Raw genomic sequence first — 26295 nt, 5'->3', positions numbered from 1 at the left:
TGGATTTCTCAATTGTTATTTAGTGTGAAACAATTTTCAAGATTTTGCTTGAACACGTGTGTAGAAATTTGCTATTTTTTCTCTTTTCAGGGTAGCAATCTTGACTTTAAATTCTAAGTTTATTTTCTTAATAAAATATAATTTGTCTCATATTATGAAACAATGTATTCAATAACTATTTTAGTGATCAGGAAAAATATATATGTCAAAATAAGCAGAATCATCTTTCAAAGATTTACTTAAGCACAACTAATATCCCAAAACTTGATTTCAATAAGAAAAGAAAATTATTTTATGAGATGGAGTTGAGGAGAGTCAATACAAAGGCACTAATATGGGAGATAAAATGACTGAATTGTTGGGTTTGGGAGGATCCTTGCACAACCAAGTCTAAATGTCTGAAAGCTTAGAATTTAGGAGAGATGTTTGAATAAAGTCATAGATTTGGGATCCATTTCCAGAGATGAGGATAAAAGTAATGAGAATGGGTAAGAATGGACAGGGCAAGAAAGAAAAGAAAAGGAACTCAGAAAGAACAGTGTCAAAGAAGTTGAAAGTCTAGAAATTATGCAAGGGATTCAGAAGTGAGAAGGTAGTGAGAAGATGGAAAAAAAAACAAACAAAAAAAACAAATGTGACTCTTCCTTGGATGCTTAGAAGTGAAGAACAGAATTATAGCACATTAACTTGAGGGGCCAGAACTTGAAGTTTAATTGGTTATTTTGTGTTTAAAGTAAGAGTAAAAAGTATAATTGAAGACAAAGAGGAAAATCCATGGTGGACTAGTGATTTGAAAAAGTGGGGTGACCGAGTTAAAGAGTAAAAGAGGCCTTTTGATGGTATAGTAAAGAATTCTATAAGCATGGGTTTCATAAAACTATAGGGAGAGCCTTCTAAAATAAGATGTGATCAGTAGCAACTCTGTATGACAGGGATTAGTAAAATTTGGGGGATTTATTAGTAAAAAATAAAGTAAGGAGGGTTTGTTAATCACAGACAGAAAGACTTCTGAGGAAATAGAAATTTTGTAGAAAGGATGCTGTTGCGATTGAGGCTTCACAAATCAGTTGTCCTAGGGGAATCCTGAAGGGTTTTTTGTAGCTGGGAAGGAGTAATGATTTTGCCAAAGGGGAAAACCAAAAGTTGTGATTATTATCCTCATTTTATAGACTAGCAAAATGAGATTTGTAGAGCTTAATAAAATCACCAATCATAATGCTAATAATCTAAAATAATAACTAGCACTTATATGTGAGTTTTACAAAATACTTGCCATAATCTTCTTGAATCCTGACAACAGCCTGTGAGATAAATTTTATAGTTGTTATTTTTCCCAATTCATAGATGTGCAAACTAAGGTTTACAGATGTTAAATGACATGTCCATGTTCACTTGGCTACCAAATGTTAGAAGCATAATTTAAATTGCTTGTTCTCTCCATTCTGCCTCCCTCAAGGCTGAGTGACTTGTTATATCTTCTTAGAGCTTCTTTTGATTTCAAGTCTAATTTCCTTTTTTTCCCCCTTTTTATTATATTTTTTAAACAAAACATATTCATGGGTAATTTTTCAACACTGAACCTTGCAAAACCTTCTGTTCCAACTTTTCCCCTCCTTCCCTTTATCCCTTCCCCAGATGCTAATACATGTTAAAGTATATGTTAAATACAATATGTGTATACATATTTCTACAGTTATCTTGCTGCACAAGAAAAATTGGATTTTAAAAGAAGGTTAAAAATAACCGGAGAAGGAAAACAAAAATGCAAGCAGACAATAACATAGAAATGGAAATGCTATGTTGTGGTCCATATTCATTTCCCATAGTTCTTTTGCTGGGTGTAGCTGATTCTCTTCATTACTGAACAATTGGAACTGATTTGGGTCATCTCATTGTTGATAATCATATAGTCCATCAGAATTGATCATCATATAGTGTTGTTGTTGAAGTGTATAATGATCTCTTGGTTCTGCTCATTTCACTTAGCATCAGTTCATGTAAGTCTCTCCAGACCTCTCTGAAATCATCCTGCTGGTCATTTCTTACAGAACAATAATATTCCATAACATTCATATACCATAATTTACTCAGCCATTCTCCAATTGATGGGCATTCATTCAGTTTCCAGTTTCTTGCCACTACAAAAAGGGCTGTCACAAACATTTTTGCACACGTGGATCCCTTTTCCTCCTTTAAGATCTCTTTGGGATATAAACCCAATAGAAACACTGCTGGATCAAAGGATATACACAGTTTGATAATTTTTTGAGCATAGTTCCAAATTGCTCTCCAGAATGGTTGGATTCATTTGCAATTCCACCAAAAATGTATCAGTGTCCCAGTTTTCCCACATTCCCTCCAACATTCGGAATTATCTTTTTCTGTCATCTTAGCCAACCTGAGAGGTGTGTAGTGGTATCTCAGAGTTGTTCAAGTCTAATTTTCTTGTTAAATATTGAACCTAACCTCAGATAACAAATCTGTCAAATTTCCTTCTGGTAGGATATCTAGCTCCTTAGCCCCTTTTTCCTATGTGTGTGGCTCAACTGGGATATTTCTAAAGACTTAGTGAAATACATCACATGCATTGTTGTTTTTCTGTCATTTCAGTCATGGTAACTCTTTGTGATGGCATTTTAGGAGCTATCCAAGTGGAGAAGGATAAGTAGAATGGCAATTAACATTTATATAGTGTCTAGACAAAGTCAAAGCATTAAGGGAAGCTACTTACAATAGCAATAGAAAGAATACTTTGGTTTGTAATGAGAAAAAGCTGAGTTCAAATCCAGCCTTAGACATTTATTAATTGTGTGATCTTGTCCAAGTTTTTTTCATTTCGAAAATAAGGATAATGATATCAGGTAATTCACAGGTTCATCATATGTACCAAAATGAAACAATATATGCTAAGAATTTTGTGTTATATTGGCAGATATAGCTTACGGGAATAAGAAGATACGTGAAATCCTACTTTACTTTACCCTGGTAAAATCACAGCTCTAGTACTGTATCTAGTTACAATTTAAGAAGAAGAACATCAATAAACTAGAATATTATTGTATTATAAGAAATGAGGAAATGAATATTTTCAAATAGACATACAAAGATGTATATGAAAATGAAATTAGCCAAAAGAGTAGAACAATTTATACAACAGTAACAACATTGAAAAAAAAAATTCTGAAAGCTGTAAAATGCAATGAGTACTGATGATTCCAGAGGATGGATGATAAAGCATGCAATTCATTACAGAGATATTAGATCTTGCAGAATGAGCTATATGTTTTTATATCTAGACAATTAGGGAATTTGTTTTGCTTAATTATAAGAAATGTTTTTTTTTCTTTCTTTTTCATTGGAGACAAAGGCAGGAGAGAGAAAGAAATATGTTTGTTTTCTTTTGCTATTTTTTCATCAAGAAATAGGACTCTTATAGATGTGAATTTTTACATGTATTTTTCAGATATCACTGTATTATTATTTTTACTTAGCTATTTTGCTTTATTAAAAGAGTTCTCCCTTGAAGCAGAAGTAATCTGTGAATGTAATATAAAACTAAACATATCAATAAAATTTAAACTATTGAGCTAAAACAAATAAATAAACTTGAGAGAATACAGAGGAAAACTAAGATATTTAAGGGCCTTGGTTACATATCATAGGAAAATCTATTGAAAGAACTATAGCTCTAAAGCCTGGCTGCCCCAAAGAAGGAATACATTTATTTTACTTCCCCATGAGGAAGAAGCAGAAGGAATGGGGAGAAGTTGCAAAGAAGCATTTAAGTTCAATGTAGTAAGAAAAAACAATCCTAACAATTAGAGCAATTTAACACTGTCTGTAATATTTCAGGAGGTGTTGAGTATATCTCTCATGGCAGGCCTTCAAACAAAAAGCTGGAAGGTACTTGGCAGGTATATTATCTTATAATTAAGATTTCTCAATCATGGGTCAGATCAGATAACCTCTAAGCTCCTTTCAAAATCAAAATTCTATGATTTTTTGGGTGCATTTCAGTATAATCAAAGACTTAGAAGATAGAACACTGGATTTTAGCAACTGTAAATAGGCCATTTTGGAGAATGGGAATAAGGAATGACATGAGAATAAATCCATATGGCGGGAACCAGATTGTGAAGAGCTTTGAATGATAACCTGAGGAGTTTGTATTTTCTTCCAGAGACAATAGGTGCTCATCAAATGTTCTTGAGCAAAAGGAGGAGGGAAGATGATCTGATCAGATCTATACTTTAGGAAAATTGCACTGACAGTACTATTGGAAAGAGAAAGGTAGAAACTGGTAGATCATTTAAGTGTCATATGGCAAATGTCCGGGTCAGTGTGTTGAACTACTGAAAGTAGAGTCATAGTCATGTGAGCAGACAGAATAATATGGATATAAAGCTAATAACAAGAAAACCCCTAGTACATCAAAAATCAACATACTGTGACTGTTATCTGTACTTCTGTTCTCAATCTAACATCATGTTTACTATCCTCATTGGGTACTCTTACCACATCAGAAGGGCCTTTGAAAAACCAATAATTAACCTTAACGAGCAAAGAATAAATACAAGCATTTTTTTTTCTACTTTGTTATTACCAAGAAATAGCATTCCAATGAGCTAATGGCTTATAAAGACAGTAAGAGTTGATCCTTCAGGTTTAAAACAGGCAGAAGAAATTACTCTCCATAGATTTAGAATAAAAGTACAAATACAGAATGTTCCAAATCTAAGGGCAATTTTAAGCTTTAATAGATTATCTTTCATCTTTTAGTGGCTTAAAAATGAACTTAGACATTTGGGAATACTATATATTCACAGTTTTAAATTTTATTCTAAATTGGTAAAAAATAAAATAAAATAAAATAAACAATAGATAAGTACAGGCAATGATTGTTTTCCACTTTTTGTGAAGTTTCCAACTCTTCTCACCCTATATAGAGTTTTGTTGGCAGACCTATTGCAGTTGTTCGCCATTTCCTTCTTCAGTGGATTAAAGGAAAGAGAAGTTGTGACTTACATTGCTAGTGAGTATCTGAGGCCACATTTAAACTCAGGTCTTCCTGAATCCAGACTTAGTTTTTACTGGCTAAGCCACCAACCTGCCTCCATTTAGCAATGGTAGATGAATTAAAAAAGGAAAGATATGGCACCACTAGGTTGTCCATTCCCAAATGAAAGGTCTACTGCTTTTAATTGCAATGGGTGAGAGATTCAAATATTAATCAGGCATCTGTGACACACAAACACACACAGTTCTATGAATATCTTTATAAAACATTCTTTATGGAAAACATTACAGACAAAAACTGGAGGAATGTTAATTACAAGTGAATAAACCAATAAAATATGATAAAAATGATAACACTAAAAAATGATTTGCTTATTCATTGTCATCACAACGAAACCTCCAAAGGATTACTATGGAGAACTAGAAAATATAATAATGAAATTCATCTGGAAGAACAAAAGTTCAATAATTTTTGGGAAAACAATGAAAGAAGTCAGAAGGAAGAACAGAGACAGAACTCAAATTAAATCATAAAATAATTTGGTACTATATTTTTTAAATAGCATGATCAATCAGTAGAAGATAATAGATATACAATATATAGAAGAAGATGAGTCTGTTTATCTAGTGTTTGACAAGTCTCCAAATGCTAATCATTGGAGTAACATTATTATGGAGCCTGGAACCTTGAGGAGGGCAATGTCCATCAAACCAACAGACCTGCTTCCAGTGAAATCCTACAGTTATAGTTGAAGGAAGAAATCATTGTAGAGATGCCTATCTTACTCATCACTGGTAGAAATTGCTGATGAATTCCTACAAAAGGCAAGTGGGCAGAGAAGCACCAGGAATGCTAGTAATTTTCATATTTGCTACCTTTGCTTTTTGATTGGAAGGCAATGGAAGAGAAATGATATAATTTTTTAACAGGAAAATTAAATGAAATAAAAATATATTAATCAAGAAATTCTTAATATTAGAAGAAAATATTTTGGACATTTAGTCTAGGAATTCTTAAACTTTTTCCACTAATGACTTCTTTTGTCGCCAAGAAATTTTAATGCAATCCCAGGCATAAAGATATATAAAATAGGTATACAAATCAAACATTTAATGATAACAAATCATAAAGAAATTGATCTTAAAACAATTCTTTGGTCTACATATAATTTTATCATTTATTGAAGATGAAAGAAAATGTACACACTAATGAGATGGACATGCTTGTTTATTTTTACATAAAAAATTAAAACTTGGTGGAATATTTGGTATCTTTCACTGCTAGGAATTTTCACATTCAGTTACACAAACCCACATGGGAGCAGGGGAGAGGGGTGTCAATAAAATCAATAAGCTTTGATTGAGTCTACCTTTGCCAAAGTTAAAGCACCACCAAAAAAGCAGGCCAGAAAATGTCTAGAGTATAAAGCTAGTAAACATTGTTTGCAAAGGTTCAATCTACGTTTTTTCCTCCCCTTCTCTAAAACATATGAATTATACATGTGTAAACCCATGGCCCACTACCCTAGGATCTAAGATTCTGAAAATTATCGTTATTTGATTCATTTTTCCCTCAGAAAAATATAACTAATTAGGGAAATAAAAGGAATATAGCCCAAATGGAGTTTGCAGCTAGGTCTCCACAAATGTGGGTATAATGGTTTCCAGCTCCATGTAGGCACTCAATATTAAATAATGCCTATGAATTGAAGATACAGAGCAGACTTTATTTTATCATTAGAAGATACAAAGAAACAAAGAAGTCATAGTAAAACAATATAATTCTCCCTCTTTAATTGTAATTCATTAAGGGCCTACCCCATCAGTCCTTCAGCCTCAGAGTGCCACCCTGTGGTTTGAACTCTCCTCAAATGGGAAACAAATTTTGAGTGTTAAAAAATTAGTAATTCTTCCACATTTCAGTTAGTTTCAATTCCATCCCAGGTAATTCTCCTTTTTTATTCCTATCCTAGCTACCCAAAAGATGACAAGAGAACTACCATATTGTCTAACCTCCATTTCAAATTTCTAATACAGTAAATATTTAAATATTAAGTCAATCAGCCAATAACTATTAAGTGTCTAAAAATATCACGAACAGCTAGGTGGCGCAGTGGAGAAAGCACCAGCCCTGAAATAAGGAGGACCAGAGTTCAAACCTGGTCTCAGATACTTAACATTCCTAGCTGTGGGATCCTGGGCAAGTCACTTAACCCCAGTTGCCTCAGCAAAAAAAAAAATAAATAAATAAGTTAATAAATATAAAAATGCCAAGAACTGGGAACACAAAGTAAGGTAAATGAGAACCCTTATCCTCAGAATGTTCACAATTTGATGGGAAAAAGATAACTTGCAAACAACTATGCACAAATGAGCTATATACTAAATTAAATAAATAATCAATGGAGGAGAAAGACCTAGACTTAAGAAGATTTGAGAAAAAAGCTTCCAACTGAAGAAGTTTTTAGCTGGTACTAGAAGGAAGACAAAAGGATGAAATAAAAAGGGAGAAAATTTCAGACATGGAGATAGCCATTGAAAATGCCCAGAACTGAGACATGTAGTGTTATGTTCAAGTGACAATAAAGAGGCCAGTGTTATTATATCAAAGAATAGGTTGATGGGGATTTAGATATAAAAATACTGGAAGGGGATGGGTGGGGCATGAAGGGTTTTGAATGCAAAACAGAAGACTTTCTATTTGATTGAAAATGGGTATCATGGTGGGACTAGAACTTTAGAAGAATCTCTCTGTTGGCCTAATGGATGATGGATTGGAGTAAAAAATGACTTGCAGCAGACTGATCAAGCAGAAGGCTATTGTAAAAGTCCTGATGTGAGCAGATGAGGTACTACATTTGAGTGGTGGTAGTATTAGAGAAAAGAAGAGATCATATTCAAGAGATTTTACAAAGGTAAAATTGACAGACCTCTGCAACAATTTGGATATGGAAGTGATATTACACCTAGTTTGTGAGCTTGGAGGATTGGGAGGAGGGTAGTACCATGAAAAGTAATAGGAAAGGGGGCATTTGGGAGAAAATAAGGACATCCAGTTCTATGTATCTAATAGTCAGTTGGAGAAAGGAGACTAGAAGTTAGCAGAGAGATTTAAATAGACTTGAAAATTGTGAGAATAAAGGTGATCATTGAATTTATGGAAGCTAATTAGGTTACAAAGTGAAATACTATAGAGGGTGAAAAGATTCCAGTATAGTGTCTTATGAGAGACTCATGGATAGCAACCTAACTTGGATGAAAATCCAACAAAGGAGAAAGAGAAATAGTGGTCAGATAGGAAGGAGCAAACCAGGAGAAAGTAGTATTTCTAAAATCTAGATGAGACAGTCTCAAGAAGATGATTTACAGTTACCTGCAAAGAGATGAAGGAGAAAAACTGATAAAAGGCTATCAGATTTGGCTTTTAAGATATCACTGGTAGATGATTCAGACTAGTTCCAATAGTCTTGTGATGAAGACAGTCATCTGCACTCAGAGACAGGACTGTGAGAACTGACATAGTATTTTCACATTTTTTGTTGTTTGCTTGTATTTTATTTTCTTTCTCATTTTTTTCTGGTTTGATTTGATGTTTATTATGCAACCAGTTACTTGTATAAATATGTATGCATATATTGGATTTAACATCTATTTCTACTATGTTTAACATATATTGGACTACTTGCCATCTAGGGGAGAGAGTGGGGAAGAGGGAAGAAATTGGAACACAAGGTTTTGCAAGGGTTAATATTGAAGAATTATCCATATATATGTTTTGAAAAATAAGAAGCTTTAATAAAGAAAAAAATTAAAAAGTTATCACTGATAACTCCAGAAAAAAGTTTTGGATTGAATGATAAGGTCAGAAACCAAAATTGTAGAATTGAGAATGGAGGCATCTGCTGTAGATGGCCTTTTCAAGTTCAGTCAAAAAAGGTTGGCTATATGACAATAATTAGTGGTTCAAAGAATCAAGTGAGAATTTTTTAAGGGAGAAGAGATATAGACATGTCTATATCCAGGAAAGAAGAAGCCAGTAGACAGGGAGAGAATGAAGAGGCAATATACTGGGAGAGATGGGATAAAATGGGATCACTTGTGCAATTAAGATTTCCTTTAGTAAGGAGAAGGGTTACCACTTCATGTGAGACAGACTTAAGTAAGAGATAATCAAAAACATCTAAATGATTTGAGATGAAAAGAAGGGAAGAAGAAATAGTTCTCAGTAAACGTAGTGTTTATAGAGAGTATTCAGCTTTTATTTTCACACTTTATTTTTTTTTCAGTTTCTTCTTTGTAGTTCATTTGTATTGTGTTATATATTATAGCCTTCTCACATCATGAATTTCTCCACTTGTCTGAATGATTCTCATTTTTAACATTTATAAGACAATAATGTTTCATGACTTGTACCCATACCACAACACTAATTAGAATACAAGTATTAAATAGACAGGCCTTTGTTCTAAAGAAAAATTTGGGTTCACTGAAGGCAATGTGAAATTTCTCAAATAGAACTAGTCCACATGCCTCCTTCTGCTTAATTCTGGACCAACTCATCTTTTACTTACAATATTTGTGCAAAGTATCTAATTATATAGAGAGGTATAAATAGATTAACTAATAGAATAATACATGATATATAAACATACATACATATAAAGAAAGAAAGAGACAAACAGAAACAGAGACAGAGATAAGTATTCTTTAAGTCAATTTGATCGATTGATTTATCTATCCATCCATCCATCTATCTATCTACCAATACAAATAACCACATCTAAAAACTACTCTGCCACTATACCAAGGGAGTTCTGAGTATACCAAGTGAGTTAATAATCAATGTTAATGTCAAGAGTCATATTAAGATAAAAATAACCATAACAATAAAAAGGCCAACTTTATGGTGAACAAGTACATATGTAATACATACGAGTAAGTGACAATTCACATATTTTAGGTAAATAATGCATACGAAATGATAATTTAATATATATTTATCTCAATAAACATTTAATAGATTCCTAATAAGCAAACTTAATTTTAAGAGTGAATGACAACAACCAACCAACCATAAGCAAGGGACTTAAATGATATTTACCTTGCATGTTCCCATTTTATTATTTTCAGTTGTTTCATTTGTGTCTTATTCTTTGTGACTCCATTTAGGATTTTCTTGGCAAGGATACTGAAGTGGTTTGCCATTTTCTTTTTCCAGTCATTTTATATATGAGGAACAGGGTTAAGTGATTTGCCCAGGGTCACACACCTAAGTTCCCATGCTATGTGCAATAAATTCCTTGGTACTCCAGAGTACCAGCAAATGTTCACAGTAGTTCAAACAAGAGATAATAAAAGCACAAATAATCTTGAGTTCTAAGCTTTTTTTATCCTTACTTTCACCTAAGCATCTTGTAAACATTAAAATAGTGATTTGTCAAAGACTTAACTGTTCAGATTAAGGCTATTAACTAAGACTATGGCTTCAGTCTGACTAACAATGAATTCATCATTGAACCAGAGGCAGTTTGCTAGAGTAGTGAATATAGAACTGAACCTGTCACAAAGAAATCAATTTAAATCTTGCCTCAATACTTTCTACTTGTATAATACTGAGTAAGTCACTTAAGCTCTAGTCTTAATTTCTTTATCTGTAAAATGGGAATAATAGCTCCTATGCCCCAGGGTTGTCCAAAAAAGATCAAATGAAATGTAAAACATTTTGTTAGCTAACCATAAAGTACTATATAAATATTAGCTATCATTATCATCATCATTTTCATTATTAGCCAAATAATTTTGCAAGTGAAAGAAATCAAAGATTATATGCTATCCCAAGATGATAGTTTACAAATAATGAACCTTAAGTCCAGAGTATTTTGCTATAAGTTCACTAAACTAAACTAAAGGCAGAGCCAAAAGTAGAACCCAGATCTCCTGATTCCCAATCCCATTATTTCATGAGATCACATGCAGTGAAAGGTCTCCTGCAGTGAAAGGGCAAAAAGATTGGCTTAGCCATAATTAATGCCACATTAACAAATCTATACAAAATCAATTGTCCCCTTTACATTTTGTAAGGGGTTTTTGAATTTTGTTTTTGTGGTTTTTCTTTTTTGTTGTTTTTTTTTTTTTTTTTTTTTTTTATATCATCTTATAAATGGTGTTGTGGAATAGAAATAACATTCAGGTTTTTGTTTTTTTGTTTTTACTTTTATTTTTTGGTTTTTGCTGATGCAATTGAGGTTAAGTGACTTGCCTAGAGTCACACAGCTAGGAAGCATTAAGTGTTCTGAGGTTGGATTTGAACTCAGATCTTCCTGACTTCAGGGCTGGTGCTCCACCCACTGAGCCATCTAGCTGTCTCAACATTCAGTTGTTGTTGTTGTTGTTTTTATAGATAGAACATGTCATAGTAGGCTATTCATGTTTTGGGTATTTATGCTTTTAGGCAATGCTATTAGCAAATACAATTGTATAAAATAAATCAAATTGAAATAAGGCACTTGATTTAACTTTGAGCTTTTTTTTTTTTTTTTTGCTTTTGTTTTTGCCTAAGGAATATTGAAATAAAATAAATGCGTTATAACATTTCCCATATAGTTTATTTTCAATATGCTTTTAGGAAAAATAATTTATATTACTTAAAACATTATATGGATATGAGTTGACATTATATTCCTTTTAAAATAAGATATATGTTTATTTTTGAGAGAGGAAATATGGTATAGATCAGTAGTTCCCAACTTTTTTTTTTTTTGGCATATAAGGACCTTTCTAGTATCCTAAACCTGAGAATGGTAGATTTTTTTTTTTTTTTAGTAAAATAACATAACAGCAAAATGACAATGCTTGATACACAAATGAATTTGAGAATCTCAGAAAAACTCCACAATTCCTATGAAACCATTTATAGAATGGAAAATATTTGAAATTCATTGTTTCTAAAAGGCAATGATTTCTTAATCCCAAATTAAGAATAGCTTTCTAGATGTCAAATTAAATAAAAAGGTATAGGTAAACCCATAGTTCATTCATATGTATAAGGATGCCTGCCTCAAACAAGGTAGAATTAAAAGTACCTCTTTCACAGAAAGCCAAATCTATTTCAAAATGATCATTTGCCTTTTAATACAACCGTTCCTTGCAAAGTGGTTTGCAAGCTTTAGAAGAGACAAGAGCAAACACTTCTTATTCTAATAGGATAAAGGTTAAGTATAATACTGTATGACCCCATCAACTACTGACGTTCATGCCATGTTATTGTTAGTGTTGCATGTTAAGCTAGCAAATTTTCAATGAACTTGTGTTGGCTTTACCACAGACACAGATGTTAGGCGGACTCCTTTGTTCATAAGGTTCTCATTATTAACTCAAACCAAGTTGAATATTTGACTGAAGGAAAGGACCATATCATTGTTTTCAGATTTCACTCTATGACTTAACTGGACTACATCTGCCAGTTTTAGAAATACCAAGTACTTCTTGGCGCCAGCCCTGGCGTCTTGCTCTATGACTACCACCCTAAATGTTTCAGCTTGAGGAAGTCTCTTCACCATCAAAACAATTTAATAAAAACTTAAACTGTGATTAAGAGTTACTCATCAATTGACAGAATATACCAAAATTGTGCTGTTTATGAACTATTCCACATAATATTTTAAGTCCAGCAAAGAGAATTCATGTTTAAAACAGAGTAATCTAGAAAGCCAGTAAAATATTTTCATGATTTATAAAGTCTGTGCTGTACTTGAAACCATATTTATTTAATAGGTAGGCTGGCACTCCACAGGACAGTCCAATCTGCTTTAAATCTATTCTGAGCCTTTGGGTAGCTTAAGAGACTTTCTGACTATAAATTTAATTCCTCTCTTCACCTTTGTGCACTGATATCCTTTAGCATGGATGTGATGGAGATGCAAAGAAATGCTTAGTTTTTAATATGCATAATTATAGGTTAAAAGCCAATTATGAATATAATGAAGGCAAAACCCTTTCAAATTTATAAATGTGATTTTAACACTAAACATAGAAACTATTTTATAAACCCAATTAAAGATTTAAGTTAAAAAAACAACATAAAAGAAATTACAAAAGGTCATGAAATTACTGCTTCCATGTGTGTGGATCACCAGCAATAACATAAGGTGGGTAATACTGAGAAACCATCTGTGATACTTGTGTGAAAAAGTAATCTATTGCTATGATAGCAAAAAGACAAGAAACTTGCATTGTACCTATCTCTGAGTATGGGGTAAATGCAGATTCTTAATATAAAAAGCTATGAAAATTCCCTCACTGTTATAAAGAATAATTTTCCTTTGCTGACTGTGAGTCACTTCTCCTTTAATTCTACAGAAGGATTTCCAATTCATATCATAAAATTTTAGAATTGAATGGGACATTAGAGGTCATTTAGTTCAATCCTCTCTCCAATGCTGGAATCCCTTTTCAGCATTCCTGATAAAATCCAGCAATGGCTTAAACATTTCCAGGGATGGAAAACTCACTACATTTCAGGAGTTGTTCCATTGATGTATAGCTCTTAATATTAGAAAGCTCTTCCTGATATCAAGTCAAAACATACATTCCTATAAATCCCACCCATTTGCTTTCATTCTATTCTTGAAAACACATGAGAGCAATTTTACTAAGGTCCTATCCTCCATCCCCATAGTCTTTCAAATATTTGAAGACATGCTACTCTCTCTTTTTTTTTTCTAGACTAACATCCTTAGTTCCTTCAACCATTTCCCTTGCATGGCCAGTAGATTCTTCAATATTCTTGATTTCTTCCTCTAAATATCACTAGCAAAGCATGGAAATCATGGAAAACAAAACTGAATTTAATAATATATATGTTGCCTGGGATTGGTGAAAAGTGAAATTATTTCTCCTCATTCTCTGTCCATCTCCTTCCCTCCCCCCCTTAAAAAAAAAAAAACAGTCTTATGATGAAGGATAAGAATCTGGTTCTTTACAAGTTAAAGACATTGAAGTTCAACACACCACACATAAACACATACACATTGATTTATCTGACAAAAAAAGAAAAAAGGGGGAAAAGCCACCATGAGGAGAGAAAGTTAATACTGTTTATTAGAAATGCATAACGACATAATCCAATAATATTAATGGGAAATAGAGAAGTTAGCTGATATACAATGACATAAAAAATTATACCACCAACTCTGACATGCTACTTTAAAGTTGAATTTGTCTGTACTTACCATGCTGTATGTCTTTCATATCTAAATGAAGGCTTGACATTAGTATTCCAACTGCTTGTGATCTTTTGTTGCTTAATAACTTGACAACCTGCTCAAAACAGAAAGAAAAAGAAGAAAAAAACCCAGGAGTTAATTTGCAATTCAAGCTTATTATTAATTGTTTTGTAATACTAGCTTACAATCTAGCAAAGAAACAATTTTGTGCCAGTGCTTAAAATATGAAGGACTCGTTGTCATATGTTATATGGAGGATTTATTGTCATATGTTATATTTAGAGAGATTTGCTTTATTTACAGCCCTTACACACACACATATATGACTGAGCAATTTATTAGTAGTCTCAATTTCATAAATTCTACCTACTCTTTCAAGAGAGTGGGTAATCAACAACTATCATCCCAAACATTTGGGTAATTGCTTTATTCTCCAGGATATCAATTATTATTCATGCTGGATTGGTGCCTGAGATAGTAATAAAAAGTTCATTTTTTAATATAGACATTTGTAACACGGGACAAGTAAAATCAGCAAGAAAAAAACAAAATGTCCCATCAAGTTGTTGTCTTATGACATTTCCCTCAGAGCAGATTTAGACTCCATTTTATGTAATACTTTCAAAAACTTTGCTGTTTGCTGGCAGTGCCACTATTTTTGTACTCTTCATACATTTCAGGCTAAAACTTTCCAGAGAAATAATAGAGTTCCATCTACCACACCAATGGCTATATCGGATTTCAAAATTCTTCACAAAGAACCCAGCAGAATTTTCCTAAAAAAGTGATGAAGGAATCTCTATAAAGCAAAAAGACGCACACACACACACCCCCATACACACACATACATATTTATGTGCACACATGAGCATTTCTGTGTATGTATGTTTATATATAAATACATAAAATGTAACTATATAAATACTTTGTATAGGAAATTCTGCATTTTCATGTTGTATACGTGTGTGTATATGCTTTTCATCAATATATTCAGTTATAAGTTTCCTCTACTCCAGAAGCAAGCCATATTCATGGCACTTCAAGATTTTACTAATTCTCTGATGTTTTGTTTTACAGCTGCTTAGAAAAACACTTGGGGGAAAGAAAAACAGTTAAGATCAAATTACCAGAAGTGACAGCTGCCTTAACAGCTATCATAATTGCCCACCAACTTTACTTTTTTTGGTTGAAATTGGGTCAATCAGAGAACTAATAAAATAATCTTAGCCATCTGTCATACAAAGTCACAAAGCGAAACAATATTTGTAATTGCAATAATAGCTTTCGTGGTTCCCAGGAGGGGGAATAAAGAAAGAAAAAAAATTCAAAATGATCAACCACAACACCATAACCCTTTTGTGAAATTTAAGGTTAAAAAGCCTCTTCTGGCAAAGGGACAATGTTCCACAGTACATCTCTCCCTTTATACAGATTTTGCTGTAGTAAATGGAGCAGAGTGAAGCACAAAATCTATGGCAAACTCTTTCTTTTTGGCTTTTTTGCAAATGTAATTAAATCTCTTGAGTTTCACTGAGGAAGTTGTTACAAACTTTTATAAACTACTTGAGTTTGAAGCCAGTAGGTCTACTAAAGATATCCTATTAAAAAAAAACAAACAAACAAAAAAAATTTACTTTCATAAAAATCTAACTTTAGAAAAACAAAATGTAATAATTTCTTCTGGAAAATTTCCCTAACTTTAAAAGAACAGTATCTTCTTTCTTATCTACTTTGCCAAAAAAACTTAAATCAAAATCTAAAAGGAATATATACATTTGTATTTAGTGCTCTCCCCCTGCCCATTTCAGACCTTTAATTTGAGCAATTTCAATTGAGGCACTTTAAATTAATATTTATAGTTCATTCTACTTCATATCTCCCATATAACATTTCGACACTAATATACACATTAATACATGTCTTGGATAAAATACTTTAGACATTCAATGTCTCTATAAGTGAGTCCAATTTATTCTAGGTGAGAAAACTTGGGCAGTTGTCATAAAATGTGATATGATGGCTATAAAGAAAATTGAAGATTTTTTTTTTCTGCTCATTTATGTTTGACTCTTTAAGATCCCATTTGGGGTTTTCTTGGCAGAAATACCAGAGTAGTTTGCCATTTCCTTCTACAGATCATTTTACAGATAAATACAGATAAATTTTGCCGAGTTAAATGGCTTGCCCAGGATTACACAGTTAGTATGTGCGGCCAGATTCAAACTCAGGAAGATAAGACTTTCTGACTTCAGCTCCAGCACTCTATTCACTATACCACTTAGCTGCCCAATTGTTCCTGTCTATGAATAATGAAATAAGCAGGATTAATATCCGGGAAGGATATATATGTATATATGCATGTGTGTATTTATTAGTAACTCCCTCAATGGACTAGATAATTTTTATTAATGAGATTAATAAATTACAAAACAAAATTAGCAATAATGTAATTAGCACACTTAAAAAAAGCTTCCTGCATATTTTAAAGAAACAGCACCCAAATTCTAAATTTAGAAATAATACCAAGGTGTACTATTTTTTGCATGAATAAACATAAACATCAATATCTTTTTCATGAATAAATTCCAGAAGTCAATTCTTCCTCAGGGGGTAATTTTTTTCCTCCCTCCCTTCCTTCCTTCCTTGTAAATGAGCATATAATTACTAAAACAAAGGACAGTATCAAATCTATTGTTTCTGAAGTTGATTATAGAGAATACAAAAAAAAAAGTTGAATAAAGAAAATTTCCATTTTATTTTCACAAAAGTTACATTCTACAAGAGCTCATTGATGTGTCAAAAAGGAATAGACATAGCTAATTTTGTTTAGCCATACTTTGTATATACCACTTTGGGAGGTAGGGAAGAGGGAACTGTGGTGAGAGTGAAATTGCTTAAGTTCCCATTCATTTACTTCACCTTCCAAATAAGCTACTTATAAAGTAATACAATACAGTACTAATTCACTAAACATTCCCATTAACATGTGTGCCTAAAGTAATTCCCACAGTGAAAATGAAGTAAAAGCAATCATACTAAGCAAAAGTCTAGGCCTACAGGCTACAGACTATTGTCGCCATTGCAATGAAAAACACCAAAAGATGAGTAATCAAATCTCTAGAAGATCTAAGAACATCAGACAAACTTCAAAACTCCTTCAGCTTGAGACCTAGAAGACTTTTTGAAAAAAGTTTCCAAATACGAAGGAAACTAAATATTTTGTCAGTGGGCTAAAAAAAGGTCCCAGTGTTAGTTGATAATCAAACTATATGCCAAATTTGTTTCTGATCATATAGCATAAGCCCAACAATCAATCAATCAATACCTATCCTCTCTCTGTGTCTATCTCTTTGTTTCTATCTGTCTCTGTCTCTCTCTCACACATGTAGGAGAGGCCACTATTATACAGATACTAAATGAGATCACTGAAATTAGCTATAAATATTATTTTTCTCTTCACTAACCTTTCCCCATCTTCTTCATCCCAGTAACTTTTAAATTCAAAAGAGATAATTATAGCTCATCTTTAAGGTTTGCAAAACACTTGGCATATATTATCTTATTTTCCCCCTTTCAAACATCTCAATGATATGAATTAGGAGAGCAATTGCTGATAAGTTTGGGGTTTAGCACCAAATGTTGACAGTCACCAAGTTTGGGGGTTTAATCCTGTGAAGAATTTAAAATGACTATTCTCTTTGGTAAAACATAGGTTTATTTAGGAAAAGAGGTTATAATAAAATGAAGAGATATAATAGACACTAGAAATGATAAATATGAAATAGAGTTGGGAGAGCATATAGTTAGTAAGGAAAGGTGTTTTAACAATTAATGATGGAAAAAACAAGTTCCCTAATGGAATTCACAATCAGGAGAAAGGATATACAGACTAAATCTATAGAGGAGTTTAGTACCTAAAAGAGTTATAAGAGCTCTAAGAAGGAGAAAGAATAGAGGGTAGGACCATATGGTTAAACTGATCTAAGTTACTGTCCTTCCCTGATGCTTCAGTCTTTCTCTGCCACGTTACTCACTAAGTTACTCAAGACCTCATCATTTTCTCTTAAATCACATCATTTGGAACTAAGTGCTATCATTATCCTCATTTTATATATGAGAAAACTGAAGCAGAAAAAGATAAAATCACTTATTCAGGGTAACACAGTTAACTGTTAGCTAAAAGAGATAACATTGTCTAATAGCTAATAAATAACTGAGATAGTATTCAAACTTTTCTCCTTGACTCTAAGTCCAGTGTTCTGTCCACTATACTACCCACAGAAATTATGATATGAACAGAGAGAACAAGCTAAATGGAAAGATGGTAGAATGAATAAGAAATGGAAATATATTAGATATGATGAAGAAAGAAAATCAAGGATTATACTGAGGCAGTGACAATAGGTGGGCACTAAAAATAAGGAAGTTTAGAGGATAAGAGATATTTAGCGGGAAAAGATTGAATTCTTTTTATTGAGAATCACAGAGACACATGTAGAGCTAATAATATTAAACTGCCATTCAAGGGGAAGTCACCTAACTGCTCTGAGTTTCAGGATATTTTGTCTGTAAAATGATGTGGTTGAGCTAGATAAGCTACATGATTCTACTTCAAAATCTGTGATCTTATGATTCTTTCCAAATCATAAACATGGTCCTTCATCCGAAAATTCAGTGGCCTATGGACTTTTTACTTTATGACATCTCACTTTTATAACTTTAACACTCCCTTTTCATGCAGATGACTCTTGATTCTATGTCACTAGCCCTTCTCATTTAGAATCCAATTCTAAACCTACACATTTCTGTTGTTCATTTTACATTTGGATGCCTTGCCATACCCTCAAGTAGAGTATATACAAAATTTAATCTATAGGATCACAGATTTAGAAATGGAAAGACCTTAGAGGTTATCTGATCCAATCTCCTCTCAGTTTATATGAAGTACCAAAAATTAGATGTTTAATAAATGCTCATTCCTTCCTTCACCCTTTATTCCAGTAATTCAATTCTCCTATTTTTCCATCTAGATATTTCTTAAATTATTTTTCTTTAAATTCTTTTAATTAATTTTAATTTCTTTAAATTATTTTTAAGTCCTTTTTTTCATCATTAACAACTTAACAAGTCTCAATACATTTATGCAAATTTCTATAAAAGCTACCCAGATGGCCTTCCTAATTCTAGCCTCTCTTATGCTATCATCCTAGGTACTATGACTAAATGAATATCCTTCCTACATTGTCATTACTACTATCAAAAACTAAATAGTTTCTTATTTCCTATGCATGAATTTCAGTGAATCTGATATCTTCAATCTAGGCATACCCTCCAATGGTACAGATTACAATCAACCTTTGTATGGTTGAATATTAAGTTTTCACTGACAGTTCAGCCAGTTGTTAAATTTTTAGTCTATGAAACTATGGCTATATTTATTGTTTTGTTTGTTGTCTATTTTAAGAAAATGATGTACAAAATATTAGGAATGCATATTAAACTTAAAAGTTTGTTTTATGTACTTTTTATCTTGAGAGCTGGTTGTTAATTTACCTGTATAACTTTGCACCTGTCTCTCCTCATTCTTATTAAGTCTGTTGTATCCTACTTGAATCCCAAGAATATTTTTCATCTAAACCAAAAGCCTTAAATGATAGTCTTCAAAACTCCACAAATGCAGCCAGAACCAGATTAAAATATGTTTTTAAATTTTTTAACAAAAAATACAATAAAACATAAATAACATTATATTTTAAAACTAAGAGGCATGAATTAGTACCCTTCATTTCTATTTGAGTTTGACAAAACTGATCAAGATCCATCTATAATTTAGACTCCATATTATTCACCTTTTTCCTCCCCTCACCCATAAACACAGTACCACTTGAGAACAGGGTTGAGAACAATGTAAGAATTATATAAATGCTTGCTATTTAAATGATTAAAACCAAGAACAATAAGGTGATTATTTGTACAATTTTCAGCACAAATAATATTCCTCAATATGGCAAAGAAGTGATATAAATTTATAAATTTGATTATCATGCTTTTTTATACAAAAGAGGCACAGATAAAGAGAAGGACTTATCCATATGTTGAAAAATTGTTAAAAACAGAATAGTTCAGAAGAATGACTATGATGGAGAACTGTGAGACCATAACAAAAGCACACACTTAAAAAAATTTTAAACTGGAAATGTTACACTGAGCCAAACAGATGACTAAAAAGTACTTACTTTTTGTTTTTTAAAAAAGGAATAACTATATAGAAGTATATGTATAGATATATATATTTTTTTTCAATAAACAAGCAAAAGTGTTCATATATTAAAAGATCACATAGCAAAGTCAAGATTTGAACCTTGGTCCCAAATAAACCTGGTGCAGCCCTCCATTGCATTACACAATCTCAGAAGAAACACATTATTTTCCTCTGAAACAATTGGCATTGACTCATACTAGAGATTTTGTAGTATGCTGCAGAAATGAAAGGCCAGATCCAGCAAGTTAAATCCCTCTTTGAGAAGAGCAAGATAAGAAGAATCAACTACAGAGATTAGGTAAAGATGAATTCCAAAGCAAAATCTCAGAATGTAAAAAAGCTGTTGCTTCCACAAAGGTGCCAGAACCAGGGGCCATATCCTAGGTGGTATGTGGTATACTCAAGGGCCATATCAAGAATAGCTCAAAACACTTAACATAGGGAGGAAAGAAAAAGAAGAACAAAAATGACCACTAAAAGGAGAAAGATTAAACTAGAAGCTTAGGACTGAAATAATATAATGGGAAGTATAATAATCTAATCAAAATTTCATTTCTCAGGATTCCTCCTAGTTTGACCAATATTGCATAATGGACAGAACATTGGAATATCTTATAAACTTCAGTTCTGTACCCTGAAATTCCAATAGGTCATTACCTGGATGCTTCACTTGGGTTCTAAATCAATCTATGTAACAACTGATCTAATATTTCCCCCTAAATTTACTGTTCTTCCTTACTTCACTAATTTCTTCTGGGATATCATTATTCATCCTTTCTCCTACTGTCAAAATCATAATGACGTTCTCCTTGTTATCAAATATCATATCTAATTAATTGTTTTTTGTCTCTACACACTTCTTGAATCGATTTTCTTCTCTCTGTTCACACTACCATCATCCTAATGTAGCTTTGGTAATCTTAAACTGGACCACTAAAATCACTTAGCAATTCTGATACATCTTACTTACTAAGTAGCCCTTGCATAAGTTTCTGAATAGACAGATAGATAGATTAGATGATGGATGAATGAAGTTTTGACACATTTCTTTTCTAGGAATTCTATTACCTAAATAAAATTCAAGCTCCTTTGCCTGGCATCACCTATGCTTTGATGCCACTATAACTTTCCATTCTTATCATTCAATCATCAAGTATTTTTAAAACATGTTCCATGTATCACTCTCTGCTAATTCATATTACTTTCATTCAGTGTTCTAAGTTAGGAAACTGGTCACTACCCTGAAAACATGCATATATATAATGTATTCTTGAAAGTACTTTTACCCATAATATATAATATCTAGACCACTTTCCAATCAGAATAGTATTTGAAGTAAGAAAAGATACGAAGAAGATTGAAAATTGTGGTAAAGCTAGGAAAAGACCACCATCTAGTAAGACTAAATACCCTTGGTAGCCAGAGAATCAAGAGAAAAAATATCTTCCCTGATTCTCACCATCTTCCCCAACTCCTTAATTATATTATTTTGTATTAAATGACTGATTTTTAATTTGTATTCTGCCTTCTGGCATATTAATAGGCTTTGGCTCAATGAGAATAAGTTGTGGTCCAACAAGAACCACAATTAAAGTAGTAGCAATGCTCTCAAATGTCTACAGATCTTTAGTGAGAGCAGTAGATATGGCAAATTATCACCAGTCTGTATTAAAAAGAGAAGACTACAATGTGTGGGATTTTGAAGAGCAAAAGGTTATCTCATAGTCTACCTCCACAGTCAAGGAAGGCTGCAGTTTTATTTATACCACCAAATTCTCATGTTCATAACATTAAGTTTCCGGACAGAATAAGCCACAGGCTCTGGCTGGCAGACAAACTTTACTTACAGTCATCCAACAACATTCCAAGGCCCTCCACAGACAACAAAAGGCATTGACACTGACCATATCCCAGGAATGACATCTCTATTCCAAATGACTGACACCAGACATTCCTATCCACTTGGGAAGCATTCGCCTAAACTTTTTTTTTTAATGGCAAAAAGATACAATTTGCTAATTGGAAAAGGGACATCTGATATCTCACATTAATTAAGAAGGATACAGTTGTCTGAAAGAAACCACATTCCAACCTGTCAGTGTTTTTCTGGCTACTCACTTTGTTCCTGGCCTGTCTCCTTGGCCCAGGTATAAACCCTTGGCTTGCCTCATACTTCACCTCCCCTCTCTGGCCCTGGCTCTGCACCACTCTTAAATGGAACAAAACAACTGCAACATTCTGTTAGTTTGCCAGTGGACAATGTGGTCACAGAATGTTGATCTTAATTATGTACCATATTTGCCTTAAAACCAAGTTTGGGTGCTTTGGACACTAGTTTAGTTTAAAGGGATTCTTTTGGTTCTGCCCCTAGTTGGTTCCAATTCCTGAATTTATTGGCATTTGACTTTGTTTAATAGCTTGGTTTTGATTTTTGTCTTTATTTCACTATTTTAGGACTCATTGTCCCCCAACTTAGGTTCAAGGCTCTATTCAAAGGACATATGCAAAATATAAAAGACTCACATTAGGTCAATGTTCCACATGAACTTTTAACATATTAGCCAATCCTTATATGACTTTTGATAGATATTTTATTTCAGTATCTTTCCCACCTTGATTATCTGTCAATATATCAATATATCTGTCAATATATTAATCAAAATTAAACAAAAAACTAAGCTTTACATCCTATCATAAACTTGAGACTGTGATGAACACATATTTTAAAATCAGCCAGAGTCAGGAATTCAGCTTAAGGGAAAATCTTCAATCTTTATTTTCAGTAGAGGTGAAGAAGGATTGGAGGTGAAGGGGGAATCAGAGGTGAAAGGGGGGATCGCAATAGCAATGTGTGCAGCTGCATCAAGAAGCCAGGCAGACAAGAAGCCAGCCAGCTATCTCTCTTCGCTCCTCTCTCCGCCCCTCTGCCTCCACCCACCAAAATCATCATTTCCTATACAACACATCAGGACTTGCACAAAGAGTGGCCAGGGGCTATTCTTTCTCCAAGCAATTATATTAATAGAGTATGGTCCAATTACTATTTAGCCTCACGTGCTTGGGACTTCAGTGCATCAACTCGAGGTTCAGCCCATTACATGAGACAATTAACATAATTTATATACAGACAAGTTATGTTTTTACCTTTGTGATTAACATGCTATCTATAGCATAAGAAAATATATTAACAAATAAGAGTTTAGAGTTATATGCCGCCATATGAGATAGAGTGCTATTAAACACATTTTACAAATGAGGCAAATGAACCACAAAAAGATTAGGGAATTTGCTCAGCCTCACCAAAATACGAAAATATTAAAACTAAGAATTAAACTAAGATATTTTGACTCTAATACCAATGTTCTTTCCACTATACCAACAATGTTTCTATTCATAAGGAACACCCATGGAGTGATGAGGGAGTTAAATTATATCTACTCCTGGCTATTCAGATAATAAAGTAACCATGGCAGTAAATGAATGGAGAGGTTTCATCATTAGATATAATTTTCTTCTCTTCTTTTATGTCATTGTATTTAGCAACAAAAGATCTCAAATGACAAGAGCTGTTACCTTATTTATATGGTATCTAAAACAATGTAATTGCTCCAATACTTAACAAATATGATGTAGGCACATTTGTCATAGCTTTGTGTTAAAACATTATTCATATATCTATCTTTAACATTCTTGGTTTGGTAACTTATGGAATATAATACAATCTATCTTTAGTCCACTATTAAAAAATCATCCAAATCTAAGTTTGGCTCAAAATTAAGGAATTCAGTGAATTTTTCAACTTTCAAGGAAACAAAAACAAAAGGCAACAAAAAAGAAAATGATATTGCTTTAGGATATTGGTTCTCACTTACACATTGAAACCCAAATGAGTCTTCAGGTTTCTATATGACCAGAACAAATAAAAAGGCTAAAAGGTGGAGCTAAGTATAACTGGCCAGGAAATATCACATTTACAACAAGAATTTGGAAGCTGCAAGGAACCTCAGTGGCCATCTATCCTAATCCATATAGAGAGATACAAAGAAGATTGAAAATTGTGGTAAAGCTAGGAAAAGACCACCATCTAGTAAGACTAAATACCCTTGGTAGCCAGAGAATCAAGAGAAAAAGTATCTTCCCTGATTCTCACCATCTTCCCCAACTCCTTACTTATATTATTTTGTATTAAATGACTGATTTTTAATTTGTATTCTGCCTTCTGGCATATTAATAGGCTTTGAGAAGGAATTCCTCACTCTAACAAGTGGTTACCCTGCCCTACTCCCTATGGTTCATCTCTCATCCATTTAGCATGCTATATTGGGAAAGATAATCTTGTACAGCTGGAAGAGTATTGGTTATGAAATAGAGTATATAGGTTCAAAATTTGCTTCCAATATTTACTACCTATGTAATTTTAGGCAAGTCACTTAACTTCCCTATATCTCAGTTCCCTTATTTGAAAAATGTGGGAATTGGACTAGATGACTTATGATATCCCTTTCCTCTATAGATCAATGATAATACAATTACATCAATACTTTTCTTGGCCACTCTTAAGTGCATTTTTCAAAGAAAAGGAATTCAAGTTCCAGCAGTAGCAAATGTAATACTGAATGAGATGCCTCTACCTGGGTCCCCATTGCTAATTGAACTAAGTGGCTAGAGACATCTTTGTAAATCACCATGATAATAATGTTATTAAAAATAAATAGTCCACTTAATGGGGAAGAACATTATTCTTAAATTTGGAGTAAGACTATACTAAAAATATTAGGTACAATGATAATATTTGTAGATACTATAGCAATCAAATTATGTTTTTTTTATTAAAGCTTTTTAGTTTCAAAACATATGCATGGATAATTTTTCAACATTGACCCATACATTCTTTATTCTAAATTTTCCCCTCCTTACCCTCATCCCTTCCCTTAGATGGCAAGCAATCTAATATATGCTAAACATGTTAAAATATATGTTAAATTCAATATATATATATAAACATTTATACAATTATCTTGCTGCACAAGAAAAATCAGATAAAAAAGGAAAAAAAATGAATAGGAAAACAAAATGCAAGCGAACAACAACAAAAAGAGTGGGAATGTTATATTGTTATTCACATGCTCAGTTCCCATAGTCTTCTCTCTGAGAGTAGATGGCTCTTTTCGTCACAAGATCATTGAAACTGGCCTCAATCATATCATTGTTGGAAAGAGTCATGTCCATTAGAATTGATTATCATATGATATTGTTGTTATAGCAACCAAATTATCAAGGATTGTTAAGTTTCATTTAAGGCAATGTTTACCAGAATCCAGGGCTTATGATTGCAAGCAAAAAAACAATAGAAACACCACCAATATTGACAACAGAGATCAGAACTTCTGCTCTCTTCATAAAATATGTCAACTTGTCTTCTCTTTGGTTAGCCTAAATTAGAACCTGCCTATCTGTCTCCATCTCTATATGTATACATTCGTTATATACACATACATGTATATACTATAAATCTATTTTAAATATATAACTACACATATATATTATGTGTTATATGCATGCTTATATGCGTCTGTGTGTGTATACACACAAGGAAGGCTACTGTTAGATCAAAAAAAGGGCAGTAAGCACAATTCATTATAATTATATCCTTATTCTGATAGGGACTACTCCAGTTTCAAAATATTTTTTTAAAAAATCATTTCCTATGTGTGACCCTGGGTGAGTTAGTTAACCCCAGTTGCCTCAGTATAAAAAAAAAATTCTTATTTACATTCACATAATAATAAGCAA

At 32.8% G+C, this 26295-nt stretch overlaps 1 protein-coding gene and 1 long non-coding RNA gene across 7 annotated transcripts in view; one reads left to right on the top strand and one right to left on the bottom strand.

Annotated features, from left to right (window-relative positions):
* Positions 1 to 26295, bottom strand: part of FMN2 (formin 2) — a 426622-nt gene that overhangs the window by 236407 nt on the left and 163920 nt on the right. For all 4 annotated transcript variants that reach the window (XM_031966950.1, XM_031966953.1, XM_031966951.1 and 1 more), the window contains one exon: positions 14247 to 14334. In XM_031966950.1, coding sequence (XP_031822810.1) covers positions 14247 to 14334 — 88 coding nt within the window. The remainder of the gene's footprint in view (positions 1 to 14246; positions 14335 to 26295) is intronic.
* The window catches only part of LOC116423367, a 158728-nt gene that overhangs the window by 16180 nt on the left and 116253 nt on the right, over positions 1 to 26295 (top strand). The gene's annotated exons all lie outside the window — the stretch shown is intronic.

Source organism: Sarcophilus harrisii, chromosome 4 (assembly GCF_902635505.1).
Source record: "Sarcophilus harrisii chromosome 4, mSarHar1.11, whole genome shotgun sequence".
Classification (NCBI taxonomy): domain Eukaryota; kingdom Metazoa; phylum Chordata; class Mammalia; order Dasyuromorphia; family Dasyuridae; genus Sarcophilus; species Sarcophilus harrisii.
The sequence above is the reverse complement of the archived record's forward strand: the minus strand, read 5'-3'. Positions and strand labels throughout refer to the sequence as shown.